This window comes from Aptenodytes patagonicus, chromosome 3 (assembly GCF_965638725.1).
Source record: "Aptenodytes patagonicus chromosome 3, bAptPat1.pri.cur, whole genome shotgun sequence".
NCBI classification, from domain to species: Eukaryota; Metazoa; Chordata; class Aves; order Sphenisciformes; family Spheniscidae; genus Aptenodytes; species Aptenodytes patagonicus.
In genome coordinates this window covers 58924708-58943075 of record NC_134951.1, presented here as the reverse complement: position 1 = coordinate 58943075, position 18368 = coordinate 58924708, and the positions used below count along the sequence as shown (strand labels likewise).

The window sequence follows — 18368 nt, the reverse complement described above, 5'->3', positions numbered from 1 at the left end:
TTTAAATGTGATATCATACAGTGGAACACTGGTACGGTGATAGGTGTAATGGAGCTATTCATGAGCTAAAAGACTGGCTTGTTGCAAGAAGCGATTTTACAAGCCTAAGCAGAACTGGACCGAAGTAATTCAAGGTCCTGTGGTGAAGTCATGGAAGGCTGCCGAAGCATGGTTTCTTACGCAGATATTAAGTACATTTTAAATTAATTATCTTCTCTTGATTACAGAATATCTACTACCTGTTATATTTTATTAGCATTGCCTTATAGGTGCTCATGGTTATTTTCTGTATTTCTCTTCCCCCCCCATCTTAGTGGAATCGGTCGAAATTGGCCATGGGCCTCTGGCGGCAGCAGCATTTTGGCAGAATTTGGGACTTTGCATCTGGAGTTCGTACACTTGAGCCACCTGTCTGGAAACCCTGTCTTTGCTGAAAAGGTTAGACTATTCAGTCAAAATCACGTTGTAAAAGATGACTCACATAAATCACGTGTTGGGAGACTAATGTCTCTGGGGAAAGATTTGGATTTTCCTCAGTTGTAAACATTTGTCACAGGAGGTAGATATTTTCTAGATGTTTCCCTAATCACCTTGGTGTGGTTTTGTATTATAAAGTCAAATACCTGTTCCAAAATCGTTGTGATGGATCTTCTTGCATATAGCACTTACCCGGCCCCATAAAGCATATAATTTCTGTTTATGTTCTAAATTAGTATCACATTAAACAATCAGTCAGTAGAGCTTTCTTCAGTTCTTCACCTGAATGTGGTGAAAACAAAAATTGACATTATATTGGGGATAATATGTGATGCCTATAGAAAGCAAAGCACTATGGCTACCTTGTCTGATTTCAGGAAGTTTAGTCTTCAAAATGCTGTATAGTATCACCGCTGTCAGTGAGGTCAGAAAGCCCTTCCATTGCACCGACCTTTTGGAAATGTGCTTTGAACTTTCTTTGGGGGAAGAAAAAAAAACAAAAAAAACATCCTTTGACAAAACAGTTGTTGTGCTTACTAATTCTTCCAAAATTTGATAATACTGTCTTCTGGATACTTTTTATTTACGTGAGCCATGGAAAGTAATTCCTCTTCTCCTTCCCTCAATTCCCACCTAAGCAATTTTGCTTTGCTTTTGGGTGTGCAAATAGTCAGCGAGTCCTGTTCTTTATAATTCACTGTATCATTTATCTTCCTTTTTTTTTCCTAATTAAAACTTCCACTGGTTTTGGTTTTGTGTTCCTACTGCAACTGCCCCATGTTAGCTAAAACTGATATTATCTATCTAATAATCTAATTAATAATGAGACTCCAGATGTTTAGCAGTAGGTTTAAAAGCAATGGTCAAATCTAAAACTAATACTAATTGTACCAAACTTAAAGGACTGAATGACTTTGCTGCAATACCATTGTCAGCACTGAAATAAATTTTGTGAAGCAAACTCCTAGCAATTTTAATGTATTTAGGGGTGAATTTAAAGACAGAGTTTCTCTTAAACAAATCTGAACTGGGAGGTGGGAGGTGGGTGGGAGGGTGGCAGCACCCAGGAACAGCCAGAAACAAACTTACTAGATAACTTAATTATCTTTTGACATTTATGGTGTAACATCTGTTCTACTAAGAGACAATTAAAGTGTGATGAAAGTGCGTATGTTAAAAATCCTAGCCTATGGTTTTCTTCCAAAGTGGCATCGAGCTGTAGCTGCAAGATGCTGGAAATCTGTTTATGTAAGCTGCTCTTCAAACCCTTTAGAGACTGCGGTTCCACAGCCCTCTGCGGCAAGCCATTCCAGGGCTGGTACGCTTGATAAAGAAGATGAAACACTGGAATGAGCTTTGCATGGAAGCATTCATAGAAGAATTCATTAAATGAGGTCTAGGACTCGTTGCAGCCTGCATTTGGGCAGTGACTGTTAGCAATGTAGTGTCAAGATGCAGAAGGCAGTTCGTGTACCACAACAGAAATCCTTCTGCGGCTTGGTGTACGCTAATTTATCTTCTTTCGCAGCAGCTAGTTCACTTGATCTCTAGGCATTCAGGGTGTTATAATGAAGCTGTCAGTACCTTTTTGTTACGATTTCTGGTCTGTGGTGCTCAGGATCTTCATTCTCCCAAGTTGCTACATTTTCTTTTTCTGTGAATGTTAAAATTCAGTATAAATTATTTCACGTGCTCTGCAGTGGATTGTGCTGCTGGATGACTCCAGCTGCAGAGCATCTGGACTGTAATTGTTTCCCTGGGCCTCTCATTTGTAGCGAGCTCCTTAACAGTGCTGGCAGAGCGCGCAGGGCTGCATGGGTTCCTGCTGGGCAAGCTGGTTGTATGAAGCTCAGTTCCAGCAGTGCTCTCCTTTCCAGGCAAAACTGCTTTACAATTCACTTCTGCATCTGAACTAGGTGGTAGGCTTAATATTTAATACCTTTTCTGCTTTGGTATATGAAGAATAGAACGCTGAAGTAGCTGAGCTTAGTTAAGGCAACTAGCCTCCGTGAATTTCGGTGTCCTGTGGAGGGGCGAGATACTCTGCATGTCAAGTCCTGAACTTCGGAGCTTGCTTCTGTTGTGTTGTTTCATTACCGACACTTGACACAGGAACTCCAGAGGTTTTGAGGAGCTCATTTATGTGATGATACCAGCTTAGAGGATCTTTTTTAATAGTAATATGATTGCACAGAGGTATTCAGGTATATGTGTTGAATAAGACTATTTTTTAGGGATACTTGCACTTTAAGACTTTTGTACCGGCCCTGTTTTATTGTGGGGGGAAAAATGGATCAGTGCTCAGTGTTTTGTACCCTTCCAATAGGTAATGAATATTCGAAAAGTTCTAAATCGACTGGATAAGCCAGAGGGCCTTTACCCCAACTATCTGAATCCCAGCAGTGGCCAATGGGGCCAGCGTAAGTAGATCACTTCTTTGGTGCTATGACCTGCCTATCAGTGTGCTGTTTGCAGTCGTTAACGTCTTTCAATCATTGTTATGTGTTTTTTGTATATATATATAAAGAACTTTTATAAAGTATAAAAACTCACATTATATCTGAGGTTCTATACAATGTAAAAAATACTACAAATATAAAAATAATAATCCTACTTGCTGTATTTTAATGTACTTTTCTTTGATCTTTCAGTATGGCTTGTGCAAGCGGGGAAATGTCTGAATATGTATCATTTTGGAAAGGAATTTGTAGACCACAAAAGTCTTTTATTCAAAAATCTAAAGTGCTCTCTAAAGTAGCTGTTTAAGGAAACATTATCAGTTCATCTGAGTCAAATTCCATATTTTTAGAGTGGTGTGGCTCCACTGAAGAAAAAAAAAAAGTAAAGCAAGTCTTTCCAGTTAATACCAGCTGTGATTTCTGTTGAAGTTTAATGCCAACAACTGAGGAAGCAAACTGAACAGAACTGTGTCATGGCATTAATCCCCTTGGAACCATTACTGGAGACACCAAAATTAGAAGGGAAAGAGTGTAATAAAATGCTTGAAGTAATTGAACTTCTTAGCCCCTTCCTGATGACTGAGCCTTTTCTTGTTGTACATTGCCTTCTCTGATCTTCATAACATGTTCAAAGCCTACGTAGCGTGCAGGATCACGATTCTAGAGGCCCTACTTCTTCTTCCACTTTTCCTACTTAGGGTCAGTCTACCACCATCCCATTCATGTGTTTCAATGTTCTCGTATTTTTTCCTCCCTCCATTATTGAAAGAAAACAAGCAAGATACGCTGTCTTGGTCTGAAAAGGCACGGGCAGATGAGATGGTCCTATAGATTATCAGTGTTGGAGCTGGCTAGACAATACAAGAGAGGGAAAGGACTGGAGAAGTTTTTGAATATCATAGTTTGTTTAGGATGCAGCTAAGGTGGAAGTGAGGTTCTGGAGTCCTAATGGGACTGGCCACAGTCTGGATAGATAAGATAATTTTCGCAAAGGCAAAGAACGAGTGTTTTATTGAATAAACTATATTTTTGAATGCTTTGTGTCACTGTCTGAATTAAAAAGATATCCAAAAACGTTGTGCTGCTCAGTTGTATTGTCCCATCAAGGCAAAGGCCATTTCCCTTTATGAGTTAGAAGTATGGCCATCATTTTAGAAAGCCTTCTAGTCTGCTACGCTGCAAGGCTTCCTTCAGGTCACCATGCCACAAGGCCTGTGGCAGCTCAGCGTGCATAACCGTCGACTCCAGTTGGCATGTTGGTATAAACTCTGACATCCATTTACAGATCTGAGAGGTGTGTGCCCACTTGTTACCCATGTTGGGTTAGCACAGCTTTGTAAAACATTAAAACCTCCCACTGGAAGTGTTCATCCTACAGCAAGAGGCACTGGGTTTGGTTAGAAGGCTACCTCAGCATCTGTGAGCCAGGTACAGTTACCTCCTTCCTCGGCTTCAGTCAGCCACAGAAACTCAGCTTTTTGGTGAGCTACATGAGAGCAGATCTTTCTAGTAGCTGACACCGTTAGTGGCTCTGCCTTATTTATTTTAAAGCAGTCAAATACTTACTCTGCCTTATGGCCTTTGCCATTTCCCTATTTTTAATATAATTGTGTCTTACGTACTCCTCGTTCACATTAAATGCCAGTTTTTGTTGGTGTGCACAGGAAAACTTACAGTTTATACCAGCTTTGCTTTCCAATAGCATGTAGTATTGACAAAGAAATAGCTTCCTGCACATGCAAATGATGGACAGAGATGTTGATGCAGGTCAGCCCCTAGCATGCTGAAGCAGCAAAAGCAAATTCCATCTTGTTGCATCTCTTCCAATTCAGTTGCCTCCGTTCGCAGACACTGATGTATTAATTTTTTTTCCCATAGTAGAAGATCAGAATGTAAGACTTGAGAGGTGTTTTATTTGAGATTGCTTTTCTAGGCTGTTTTCAGTTGATTACAACAGGAAAAAAAACAACCAACCTAGACTCTTAATTGGTACAAAACAGAAGTATTATCTCTCAAACATCAAGTGGCGAGGGAGGAATAGTTTCTGAACATTTCTTCTCTAGCAATGCTGTAACTGTGAAGGACACTGCTGGATCACTGCCATTGTTCCTGTAAATTCATTTAGCCCTTGTTATTTTGACAGTAAACTGACAGTGATTTGCTGCAGCGTGCGTCAATTGGATTTGTCTACTGCAATAATGTATATAATAACAGGGCTTATTATTGATGAAACTGTGCTTGTGCTATTTAGTTTGCAAATGTCAGAGGTTTCTATGGTAATTTATTTAGGAAACCATAAAGGTCATTTAAATGCTGCTGTTCAAAGATCAGCCTTTGATCATAGAAAATGTTCTCTTTTTTTTTTTAAGAAGCCTCTTTTCCTTTTGGATCATGAACATTTAATTAAATAAATGGTGTATTCTTTCCAGAAATTTAATATATCTCATTCAGAAGGGGGGCGGGGGGGGGAAGCCGTTTATAAACCAGGTTTGATGGTACAATGTATTTGTTAGGCAAAGGGACAGGATACGTTTGGAAAACTAGATTATTTTTTGTATGTCACAGGCTAGTGGAGGAAAAAGACACTTAATAAAGTTTGAATAGAAAAAAGTATATCTATCTTCTACATTTGCATGGCTTTGCAGCCTATTCAGAAGGTGAAAGGAGGCATTCCATGAAGAGAAGATACTAAGGAGTTTAAAAATAAGTTCTCTGTGTTCTTTTGAATTCCACCAACAGAGGCATAACTTTGAAGCTAGGATCAGAGTTAGGTGTTGGGAAGTGTGAGCTCTGTACCACTAACCCTTCTGCATTTTGCTTTATGAGCCTGGATTACCCCAGGCGTGTTTTGCTTTTCTCATGCCCAGAATTCTGTGATACGACTCACAGACTTGCTGCGTGATATTTGTAACCACATCTGGATGTCTTGGGTGGAACCCTAGCGGACCCCTTCCTTGCCATAAAATTGACAGTTATAAATGAGTAGTCCTGGTAAAGCGCTTTGAAATCCTTTCACTGAAGACTCAATAAATGCCAATGTTACCAGGCAGCACCAACTTGAAAAAGAAAACCTCTAGCTACTGTTCTTAGTTTAATGGAGCTTAGAGAAACACTTTTATATATATTTTTATATATGTGTGTATATATATAGTTGTAGTATTTGATGTGTTTAGGGGATCTGTGCAACCTTGTGCAAGCAGCTGAGAGCATCACTAGCTTTCACGTCACTGGTGCAACTGACGTCGAACGGTCTGACTCGGTTGGTGTTAGTGTTTGCAGGGTCGCGTCCTAAACTTGTGCAGTTGAATAATCACAGCATCTGTACTACCAGATCATTTCACATAGTAAACATAGGGCAGGATAAAGCAGTGTGATAACAATAATCATCTGTAGATGCGGCAAAGTCTTTTTTTTCCTTCTAGAACCACTGCTGAGTTCTGAGAGCAGCCAGATGTTCAAAAATGTAATATTATTTTTAAACATATGGGTTGGCATTTTGAAATACCATAAAATAACCTGAAATTCAACTCTGCAGTAAGGAACTAAAACATTTTGGCCTTTTTTATGAAGTAACTTAAATGGACCATTAGAGAATAAAAGAGTAAATAAAAACAATGCCTGCATGTTAAGAGGGGAAACCCTTTATCAAATTAGAGAGCACTTTCTAATTTTTTTCCTGATTTTAAAATAAAAAAGAACGTGGGTTAACACATTTTTGTAAGGGATAGACTACATGAATTAGGTGTTAGACATATAAATTCTTGTTTCTTTGCCATGAGCTCCTGCGGCATGTTGTGGATATTAAATAACTATTGTGCTTTAGCCTGATGAAAAAGTTAACAGTTGAAGAAATAATTATCTCTATATACCAGTTAAGTTTTTCCTGAGGTTCTAGGCTTACATATTAAAGATTGTTGTAGGAAGAGCTGTTTAAATGCAGTAAATGCACTGTTTCAAACTGTAATTGTATTTTATTGCCCAGGCTGAAGACGAAATTGCTGTTGAATCTCCTTCTTCCCTTTTTAGATCATGTCTCCATTGGAGGGCTTGGAGATAGCTTTTATGAATATTTGCTCAAGGCATGGCTGATGTCGGACAAGACAGACGAAGAAGGCAAGAAAATGTATTATGATGCTGTTCAGGTAAATAAAATATTTAAATCTTCCTTTCCATAATAATCTAATCTGCAATAATCCTAAAGAGACACGCTCTGAGCACAATGTGAGGGATTTATGTCTTTGCCACCACAGTGTGGTTTTCTTGAAAAATTAGTTTCTCTTTTAAAAAGACTTCATCAGATATAAATGCTAGAGGAATACAGATACTGTGGGAAAGGGGAGAGTCTTGAAGTATAGCTCTTTTTATTCCAGCTGAAAGACAGTCAGTTCTCTCTAATACTGGAGGAGAAAAGTATAAAATATGCAACAAAAAATGCATCTATAAGTAGCTGTTAGATAGAAGTTTAATTCTTTGTTCCTCAGTTTCCCTAAATATATTCCTTCTGTCCTTTTTCCTTATATCCAGGAGGGAGTTCCTCTCTTGTGTTTCCACCTCATATTTCAGCCATTAGAGTATTTTGATTGTGGTTGAGACAGGGATCAATATATTATGGTAGATAATTACAAATGAAAATAGAAATTTTTGTTGCACAACGACTTTTTGTTGCAAGAGGCATATATTTGCCAGCTTCTGTGAAATTGCCAATTATTCAAACTGGACACAAGAGAAAGTTTTCAAAAATCAGAATTGTTCATACTTACATTTCTATGTGGTATTTTATTTATGATCCTTCTAGTCGGCAATTTGCTTTGTTGTTGGTGGTCTTTCCTTAATACACTGTTTTGGGAGAAATAATGGTTTTGTGACACTGGATTGAGACTCAGGAAGTATTAAGTTTAAATCAATATTTACAGGCTTTCCTTGCCGTCTTGGGCAAGTGACCTATTTTCGCGGTTCTTTGCTTTCAAATATATATAAAAAAGAAGATAATATTGCTTCTTTTTTCCCCATCCTTTCATCTGTTTTGACTGGAAGCTCTCTAGGGCCAGGACTTCTATCTCTTATTAACTGTATGTATCTACAGTGCCTCTGTAGACAAGGCTTCGAGATGCTAAGCGATATCTGCTTATTCTTTCATACATCTGGAAATGTGCGGTGTGTAGGGAAGAGACATAAGTCTCCTTTTACTTCCCACACCGAAAAAAAGTGGTGGCATTAAAAAAATACAGCCCTGGCTCATTGCAGCTATTTTTTTTTTCATTAGAGAGAAAAGTCATATGTGGTGATTTGAGGGTGGGTGTGATCTCTGGTGGTAGTAAATTTGACGACCAAGTATCCTTTGCTAAGAAAATCCTGCCTTTAATTTTGTAAGTGCAGATTTGGATGCAGTCGGCCTCATTTTCACCACTAATATGGTTTTAGCTTCAGAGCAAAAGGTGGATTTTAAATTAGGTTTGAGTGCATTTGAGGCTATAACATAAGAACAGTGATACTGTAATAGCTCAGCCATTAGGTTGGCAGCCAAAAAGAGAGAACAAAGTGTCTGATAATACGATATCAATTCATCTTGCTGTGGAAGGCATTTTGAAGCACCTCAAAGCTGCTTCAGTATTCTACTTCCACTGGTTTAATAATGTCAGGTTTTTCTTTTAAATACATTCTTACACAGGGTAAGTGCTAATGCATAGACGTGTGCCGTAAAAAATGTGCTTTTGCTAGTACAGCCATTCTGGAAACCGCTGCAGGTAGAATATCCCAAACGTGGTGTGATGGTCACCCTTGTCAGTGGGACCGTGCGTGCATTGACTCCCGTTCTGCCGGGGAGCAGCAGGGGCGCATTGATCCCAGCTGATAACAGAGCGTCCGAGAGAGCCCAGCGCCTCGTCTTCTCCTACTAAGGCTGAAGGTTCACCTTCCCGGACTTGAGCACAGCTGGAGTGAGGTACATCAGGAAGTCTCTCTTGCCGTACGCCACACGAGCGGGTGTGCCATCCCACGTCAGCTGCACGGTGGCAGCGTGCCTGGGTCACTTCTGAGCCAGCCCAAACTGCCCAGCGGGTGGAGAGCTGCCTGCTGTTGGCTGGTCATCGGGGAAGAGGGCCAGGAGTGCTCCGAGGTATGCCTGTATGGGGTGCAGCAGCATGGCTTTGTTTAAACTCACACCTTAGCTGTACCGGGATAACAACCTCCTCAGGTACGAAAGCTGCCGCAGGCCTCCTGAAGTCCTGGTGGGGAGCAGAAGTGGTGATGGCCACCACACTGCACGGCCGGTTCTTCATGCTCAGATTTCAGCTGGGGGAGCAGAATTGCCTGGTCAGCAGCATCACTGAATGTGGCAATATCAATGACAGGGTCTGAGCTCTGCTGCATATGACTAGATTTAAAGTACCTATTGCCTTAATATTTTTTAGTAGTACTAGCTCTTAAGCAGTCCAAGCATCGTGCCTCTCCAGAGTATCAGTGTTTCAGAGGGCCAAATGATCACTAAATATGTGCTAGATTTTGCTGTGCCCCTGCTTGAATGCTATTTCCAGTATTTTCTGAGCATGGCGTTCATGTTCTCTTTTCTATACTGAGGTACATCTGTACCAAAGCTGAAAGTGTACATGCAGCATGTGGAGGTACAGCTTGATGTTGTAATGTAGCTTGTTCAGAAAATGGCAGGGAAGTTGCAGTCTCACAGAAACTTCAGACTCGTTGGGCCCCACTGAGATGCTACGTTCTTGACCGGAATAACTAGCCTGTTTTGAAATCCATCCTGATATTGGCTTTATTGCTATCGATCCCTTACTTATCTAAATTAAAACTAATTTAAGCGTCTGCACAAGCTGCAGTCTTTCTTTATGACTAAGCCTACACGGTTTGGGCATTCCGAGTCTGCTTCGTATTTTCTTAGATAAATTTCCCCCGATGCTTTCAGAATCTTTTTAAGACTATGCCAAAGGGAACGGCGTGATTATTCCTGGCCATTCAGTCCAGCACATACCCACCAAATTCTGAAAGAGCGATGTGAAGGTTTGATGCCTAATTCAATATCTTCCGCTATCCTGAAACCACGAATGAAAATATACGGTGAGTTATAGTTCACCGTGAAAAGCTGAAATTTATTTAGATAAAGCTTTGGGGTTATTTCTTACCTTGTTCTGTAACTCATATTAGAAACAGAGAGTTCCTTCTATGAGAATTTTTGTAGCACCTATAGATTGTTTTATGGCTTAAGTTAAAAACAATAACTTAGATGTCAGATTAGATTTAAAAAGTTTTTCTGCTTGCCATGAATAAGATGCGTATTTGACTGATGCCATTTAAAGAAGAGTTTATTTCTAATGGGAAAAGGGACAGAGATAGTCTTGTTTTGAATACCAGAGCATAATATATTTATAAGGCCGTCAGAGGGATTCATAAACTCTAGAATTTGCACAAAAAGACAAGTGAATGTATTTTTAATGTAAGTTATTTTTCTCTTTTGAAAAGCAATCCATATAATGTCCTGTTTCACATAGTACAGGAAGTAAGAGAACTTCTTAAACTGATTTCAATGGATAGCATGCAACATTTAGTTACAGAACAAACGTGTATTCAGATTTTAGTTATATTTTGAAGATGTAACTGGCCACAGAATAATCTATCTGTCTTTGCAAGTATCCAGGACAGGAACCATCCCACTCTTTTCAGTTAACACAGTTGATCTCCAAGACACAACTGAGTAGGTTTAGTAAGAGAACATGATCATTTAGAGCAAAAATGGAGCTTCTGGGTTCACTTGTGTCTAGTCTAGCAACAGCAGTGTCACAAGCAACTGCATCAAATCCTCCCCTCTTGAATGTGTCAGCCCTCATTTTCTAAGTTGAAGGGCAATTCGCCCACCACTCCTGTTAATAGGTTGTCTCACACTTGATGTCCGATGGTTAGGTATCTTTTCCAAATTTTCCGATTACATTTGTTTATGGCCATTGCTGCAAGCTTTCTGCATCTTAAGTATTTCTTCTCTCTCTCTGGCACTGCCTTCATCCCCTCCTCAGTGTATTTCTTGAGAAGTGGCATATCTAAAGATGGCTGTAAAGAGAGCAGTAACTCAGCCCAGAAGAACTTTGCAGGAAGAGGGAGAATCCCTCCCCAGCGCTTCCCGAGCACCTCAGTTCGGTGCAGCCCACGGTGGCCCCATGGTATCAGAAAGGTAAAGCCGCTGCGATCTGCAGTTTTACCTCTAGACAGAGTAGTTTACTTTTAGACATTTAGATTGTTTCATTTTTCTTACTGGGTAACAACTGCTCGGAAGATTGTAACAAGAAAACTAGTGATCTCCGGAGAACCTAGCACGTGGAAGTAGAAACAATGGAAATAGCAAAAAGAAGAATAGGTGTTGTGAAGCAGTGCCATGGCCATTCTCTGCCAGATTTCAACAGCACTCCTGAAAGTCAGCCTGATGCTAGGCTGGGTTGTGCAATTAAGGAATGCGGTAACCTTCTGTGGGTATCAAAAGGGGAAAAAGTCATTTTTGGCCTCAGGATTTTTAGTATTGAGACAGAAAATATGTAGGTCACTTTTTAATTTTTTATAATTTTTTTTTTTTGCACATTGCTAACTTCTGAGAATAGCCTTGATATACTCTGTACTCTGCCAAAGGAAGCTATATGGTTTTGATTTTGTTTTGGGGTTTTTTTTGGTATATTTAATTGTCAGCATTAAGTAGTGAATATTTTTCAGAGCTGTCGAGATTTCAGCCTTTCAGATAAATAAAACAAATCCATGTAGACTCCTTTCTCATTGAAATGAGGGAGAGAACAAAGTGTTGTTAGCAAACTGAAAACATGATATTGGCAGATAGGCCCTTTTCATCTCCAGAGTTTCATGAGGGTCTATTTAACTGTGGTGACAGTCTGGTGGCTGGTCTGTGCTGACTGCAGTTTCCATTAAGTTGCTGGAAGCGGTTTGCTTTGTGATAGTAATGATCTTAAAAACTATGTAACTGATGTGGACAATGACAGACCTGCAACAACTCAATTAGAACAGTTTGTCATACTGGGTAAAGGCAAAAGTATATTAACGAGTTGAACATTCAATACTTGAGCTCGTCTTGGCATTGAAGGAAATACATGAATAGGGCAGGCAGGGTGGTGCAATAGGAGCCCATCTTCAGAATGAAACAGTTGGTGCAGGGGACCCAGCATTCCCACTGCATACATATTGGGGGGGGGGGGGGGGGAGGTATTGTCTATAACTTAAATGTGTAAAAATGAAGAAATATGCAGTTTATTTACATATTTTGTCAGCTGTCATGTTTAAAATATTTATCACCCAGCTGCACTGGTGTTCTGCACGTAGCGATAGTATTATGTAGGAACACAAGATTCATTACACTTAACAGATGAGAACATCCAGAGGAGTTGCTGCTCCTTTTTATTCTCTTCACTATATGTTCCCTCTTGACAGGAGTTTTGAGGCTCTCTACAACTGCTTACAGAAAGCACCAAGACTAAAGACAGGCTTCTGCAGATTTTTAAATTGTTGATGATTTACTTATAACTGCACAATGTCTATATTTTGGACTATAGAAAGTACTTATTAAAATGTTTGCTTGTTTATGGACTGTCAGGAGAAGCAGCAAGCTATAATGTTGTTAGAACTCTTTAAGGAGGATTTTAACTAGAAAAGTCCCGCGAGAGAAATTGTCCCCTTTTTGCTCGTGGCTTTGCTGTTGTTGTCAGAGCAGCCGGGTCCTTACTACTTGTGCTATTTTTCCTTCCTTTTTTGACAGCAAAAAAGCTTATCAGGAGCGATAGATATTGAGTCTAGAATATCCAGAAAATACATAATGTAACACTTTTGAGAGTCACTTGCTTTGATGCATGCATTTCTTTTGATGCATGCATTTCATTTGATGCATTTCTTTTGGGGAAGAGTGGCTGGAAAGCTGCCCAGCAGAGAAGGACCTGGGGGTGCTGGTCGACAGCCGGCTGAACATGATCCGGCAGTGTGCCCAGGCGGCCAAGAAGGCCAAGGGCATCCTGGCCTGTATCAGAAATAGTGTGGCCAGCAGGAGTAGGGAAGTGATCGTGCCCCTGTACTCGGCCCTGGTGAGGCCGCACCTCGAATACTGTGTTCAGTTTTGGGCCCCTCACTACAAGAAGGACGTTGAGGTGCTGGAGCGTGTCCAGAGAAGGGCAACGAGGCTGGTGAGGGGTCTGGAGAACAAGTCTTCTGAGGAGCGGCTGAGGGAACTGGGGTTGTTTAGCCTGGAGAAAAGGAGGCTGAGGGGAGACCTCATCGCTCTCTACAACTACCTGAAAGGAGGTTGTAGCGAGGTGGGTGTCGGTCTCTTCTCCCAAGTAACTAGTGATAGGACGAGAGGAAATGGCCTCAAGTTGCGGCAGGGGAGGTTTAGATTGGATGTAAGGAAAAATGTCTTTACTGAAAGAGTGGTGAAACATTGGAAGAGGCTGCCCAGGGAAGTGGTGGAGTCCCCATCCCTGGAAGTATTTAAAAGACGAGTAGATGAGGCACTTAGGGACATGGTTTAGTGGACATGGTGATGTTGGGTTGACAGTTGGACTCGATAATCTTAGAGGTCTTTTCCAACCTCAATGATTCTATGATTCTATGCCATTCCATTAATACTGTTTTAAGAATATGAATAAATCTAGCCTTCTGATAGCAGACAGCATGAAGTACGTTTAGTGCAAGAGCATTGGTGCTCTTAGAGACACTAACAGATATATACAGGGGAAAAAAACATCAGTAGATTTTCAGACAAAGGTAAACTATCAGTTTTCCCCTAGAACTTAATCACCTTTTTAGTGATCAGATGGATAGGTATCATAGTAGTTAAATGCTTGCCAACGTTTCCATTTTAAAAACTTAGGCATCTCCATTATAAGCATTCATATTTCATTTCACATGTAAGCTTGTCTGTATAACACGTCTTAAGTCCAAAATCAGTAAGTGCCTTATTGCTTTCAGAATGTTTCTTACTGTGTTTAAACAAATGAAAGTTCTTCCGTGTTCAGATTTCAGTTTTGATTTTTAAAGCGCAGTTTAATAAGCAGTGAGGACCTCAGGGTAAGAAGATGCCACTGTTCTTTGGCAGAAGTATTTAAATAAATTGTAAGAAGGGCTTGAACTTCCTATTCCATCCTAGTTTTTCTGACTGTATGCTTTCACGTGACTCATGTATCTTGTAATACATATTTAAAACCTGTATGAACGATATGTAAGAAAACAGAATCAAGTAATAAATATAAAGAAAAAGAAAATAAACAACAGTGCAATGTTTTTCTGCCATCTCCAAAACAGCTGTAATAATGGAACAATGCAAATATTACACTTTTCACAATAAACTAATTGGAATTTTGGGTAAAGGATAAATTTGATGAATTATGAAGATTGCTGAAGAAAAGTATCTATTACATTAGATCATCTCAACAGAGAAAACATGAGGGAAGTAACTTAAAGTCAAGAAAATGGGCAATTGACTTATAAACTCACAGCGTGCAAAACCACAATAACCCTGACCTGCCTGCTGTGTGCTCTTTCAAAGCAGTAAAATGTATTGGTGCAAGCCATAAATATTAAAATAAATAAGTAAGCAACTGACATTATACATCTTTGAATTATTGGAAATATCACGTGGTAGACTTCTCTTTCATACTCACTGTTGCTTCAAATCGTCAAAATACTGTTTATGAAGAAGATTCCTAAGGGAAGAAAAATATATTAAAAGTTTGGACTGAGATAATTTATAGTGCTTTGTTGTAAAGAAGCCTGCAGAGCTGTAATTATCCTCAAAACAAACATTATAAACCCTGGAAATTTAGAACTAGGATCATATTTTTGAAGTTTCAAATTTATTAAGGTATGGAAATATGTAACTATGACTTGCAAGACAATTTTATCTCCAGCTACAGTGACGTCTTGAGGTGGGAAATGACACCTATTTTTTATTGTTAAAACAGCAGTAGTGACTGAAATTCATTAATCAATAATTAATTAATAACAATTAATTAATACAATAATTAATAATTAAACCATTATTGTAAAAGGAGAGGTAAAATGCCTGAGTGCTAGAGGAAGTAGAACTGCATTGCATTTTGAGGTTTGTAGTTTGTTATCCCTGCTCCTTTAGCAGAACTAACTTTTTTGTGGCATGTGTTTATTTTGAATGGAGCAACTTTGAGGTGCAGAACATTTTTCCTGAGAAGCCTACATCTGTGCTCTGTAGGCATCTCCGTTAATATTTTTATTTCCTGTCAGCATAATCCACCGAGAGAATACCCTCTATTAAAAATAAGACTGTTGATTGGCTTTTTTTTACTCCTTTGAACAGTGAGATGACTTCAGTTCTGTCCCCTCTATGTTTCTCTATAAGCAATCCAGTTCAACGTCCTAAACAACTCAAAGGGTAAATGAAGGACTTCCCAATCACAAAATCAAGTCAGGGATTGGGGAAGGAGGGTGGTGAAGACAGCGTTTAAGCTGTGTGAAAAGCTTAAAGGAGTGAAGACCTGAATGAAGGAAAATGGGTATTTATTAGGAGGGCCCAGTTCTGCTTAATTTTGCAAGGGTAAGGACTGGCAGTATAACGTCAAGGTTAAGGAACAGGCTGATAAGTGGAGAACACAAAACATACCGCCTTAAGAAACGGGGCAGGAGGGAGAGGAAATCAGGTTGGGAAAAATTGAAGAGTTTCCCTTTTGTGCTGTCAATAACAGATTACATGCACATGCAATGTGCAATCCTGTAACCTAAACAATTCATAATGTCTCGTTCACTGCAGTTCTTCCAATGTGACAGATAGGCAAGGGCATAATTTTATAAGTGAACTCATGAGAAAGATGCCAGGAGTAATACAAGGTGCACTTGAGTCACAATTCAAACCGTAAAAGGGACTGTTAGCGTTTCTAATTGAGCGCTCAAGCATTTTTACAGTTGTTGTATAGAAGGAATAATTTCCCACAAGGTGGAAAAAAAAGTAATTTAGCTAAAGGCTTTATTGCAGTGAGGACTGTAAGCAGAGCCTTACATAAAAGCACAAAAATAAAAAATTGCCAGAAACTGTATCAGCTGTAAAAGTCAGTCTAGCTGTAAGAGCTTGCAGGTACACTACAAACCGTATGCCATATCAGCTTTACATGTAGTAAATTTATTTCTTTAAATATCTGGCAAATTTTGTTTATTTTCCTTTAGTTTCCCTTCCTCCCTCTTCTTTTTTGTCCACTACAGTCCAAAGTCAGGTTGTCTCAGTTTGGTGGGTTTTTTTTTTTTTGGTCACTCCCCAGCAGCATCTGCAATTGCTCCCTTTGGGAACATACCTTTGCAGCCACTTTCTCTTTGCAACCTTTTATGTTGCACAGTCTCTCTGCTTTACCTTGATGGAAAGAAAGAAATTACTATTTGAATTGCAGAAATACATTCTGGAAAACACTAACATGAAATTTCCATTTACTTAAAAGAAAAACTGTACCAGCTCCAAACAATTATCCATCAATAATGTATTTTCAACTAGTCAAAGACCACATTCTTCTAGCTTTTTTGATTCTTTGCAGATGTCGTATATCGGTTTATACTGAGAATATTCATTATAGTAAAATGAAATAATAATCTCTGTGGTGATACATATGACACCGCCTGATCTGCAAGTAGAGCAGGAAGGAATTATTCGTAGGTGGGGACCAACTTGTGATAGAGCTGCAATTCAAATAAACGTATCCCTTTTTTAAGTGTGTAGATAATTATATCAAAATAAATGTAAATTGATTCTAAGTAGGAAATTCAAAATTAATTCTACCAAACAGAGCTTTTCGCTTGGGTGGATCTTTGTCACCATACTACCTATTCTCCTTTTATAATAACTTGTTTTAATAACTTGAGTTCCCTGCCAGAGCTGCGCCCGCAGCACTGCAGATAGCAAGTAGCATTTCACTGTGGGATTGTAACCCTACCTTTCCATCCTACTGCTCAAGCTCGGAGACCCTTATTACATCTTCGTTTAAACTGATAGTTTTTCTTCCTCATCCTAGTACTTTTTCAACTTTGCGTGCAAGTTTTTTTATACTTAAAACAATTGCCCATGTATTCCAGCTAGTGATTTAATCCTGCTCTGGACCTCAAGCTTATTTAAAAAATGAATGTCTTTCAGAAAGTTCAGTCCAGCCTGATGGCACTTACAACCTTGTGTGAAAAATATTCTGATGTGCTGCTCACAGAAGTACATACCATTATATTATAGCCAAAAAAATATTAAAAATGTGAATAGCAGTTTTGTGAATTTCCAATAGGTGGATGATAGATGGCACTTTGGCAGTTTGGGTGTAGATTCAGAATTGATAATTGAAAGAGTACTGATTTTTGTTTATTGTTTACTTTGAAAATATTTTATTATACTAATACATTATACAAGCATTATATATGTCCACAAGTAGTACTTTAACAATATTTGGAAGTAAATTCTGAAATTAAACTATAGTTAGGTTGGACTTGTGGGGAAAAGGAAGGTTTTACCACGTCTTAATGCTGCAGATACTGTTATCGATACAGGAGTTCAAAATTTCAGTGAATACATTCATCAGTAGTTAATGTTGGGGAGTTTCTTTTATGTGTTCTACTCATGCAGGTTATACATTTTTTTAAGATCAAAAGCATTTACATTTTTGAGGCTTTCTAAATATGCTGATTTTTTAGAACAATTTTTTTTTATGTTGCGTTCCTGAAACAACTGGAACACACCTAACAAATTCATTATAATCTGACGCGTCGATGCCATGATGGAATTATTCCAAACCATGCAACTTTGATACTGCAAAGTTGTTAGCAACCCTTTGGTGAATGTTGTTTCAGGGCAAGCGGATAGTCTCTCTATTCTCAGTCGGAGGGTAGATGAATAGTGATGAGAGAAAGGAAATCTATTTCTGACGAAAACAGCGTGTCTAGCTCAGACCAAAAATGGCCCATGAAGAAACTTCTCAGGTTTAGTTGAAGCTTTTGACAGTCCCACTCTAAGTTCCCTGGCAGTGGTTTTGTGACCTCTGCTGGTGCACCACCCAGTAGCACAAAAAGAGCTACCAGCCAGCCCTCTGGGAAGAGACGCTCCTCTGCCTGTCACGCTTTACGAAAGCTCTTCGGTTGAGGTCAGTTTGCTTGAATCATGTAACTTCTACAAACTATTACTTCATAAGTATATAACTTCAAAAGAAGTTTAGGCTTTACCAAGTTGCATTATATGTTTTCCTGTCTTACAGAATAAGGGTTTGTTGAGTGCTGACGGACTTGCAAGTTCGGCACACTTGGGCTTATGGCTTCTGAAGGTTATTTGTACATATCGAAGGTTATTTGGATTTCATGTCAGGGTAGAAATGAGTAGTTACCTACCATGCCATTAATAAAGGTATATACATTGGTACAGGTGTTATCTAGCACTCAGGGACCCATGATTGTACA

General features: G+C 39.2%; 1 protein-coding gene across 1 annotated transcript in view; it reads left to right on the top strand.

Moving 5' to 3' along the window:
• MAN1A1 (mannosidase alpha class 1A member 1) overlaps nt 1–18368 on the top strand; it is a 160167-nt gene that overhangs the window by 120614 nt on the left and 21185 nt on the right. The window contains exons 6-8 of the mRNA XM_076333496.1: nt 315–438; nt 2804–2897; nt 6963–7078. Coding sequence (XP_076189611.1) covers nt 315–438; nt 2804–2897; nt 6963–7078 — 334 coding nt within the window. The remainder of the gene's footprint in view (nt 1–314; nt 439–2803; nt 2898–6962; nt 7079–18368) is intronic.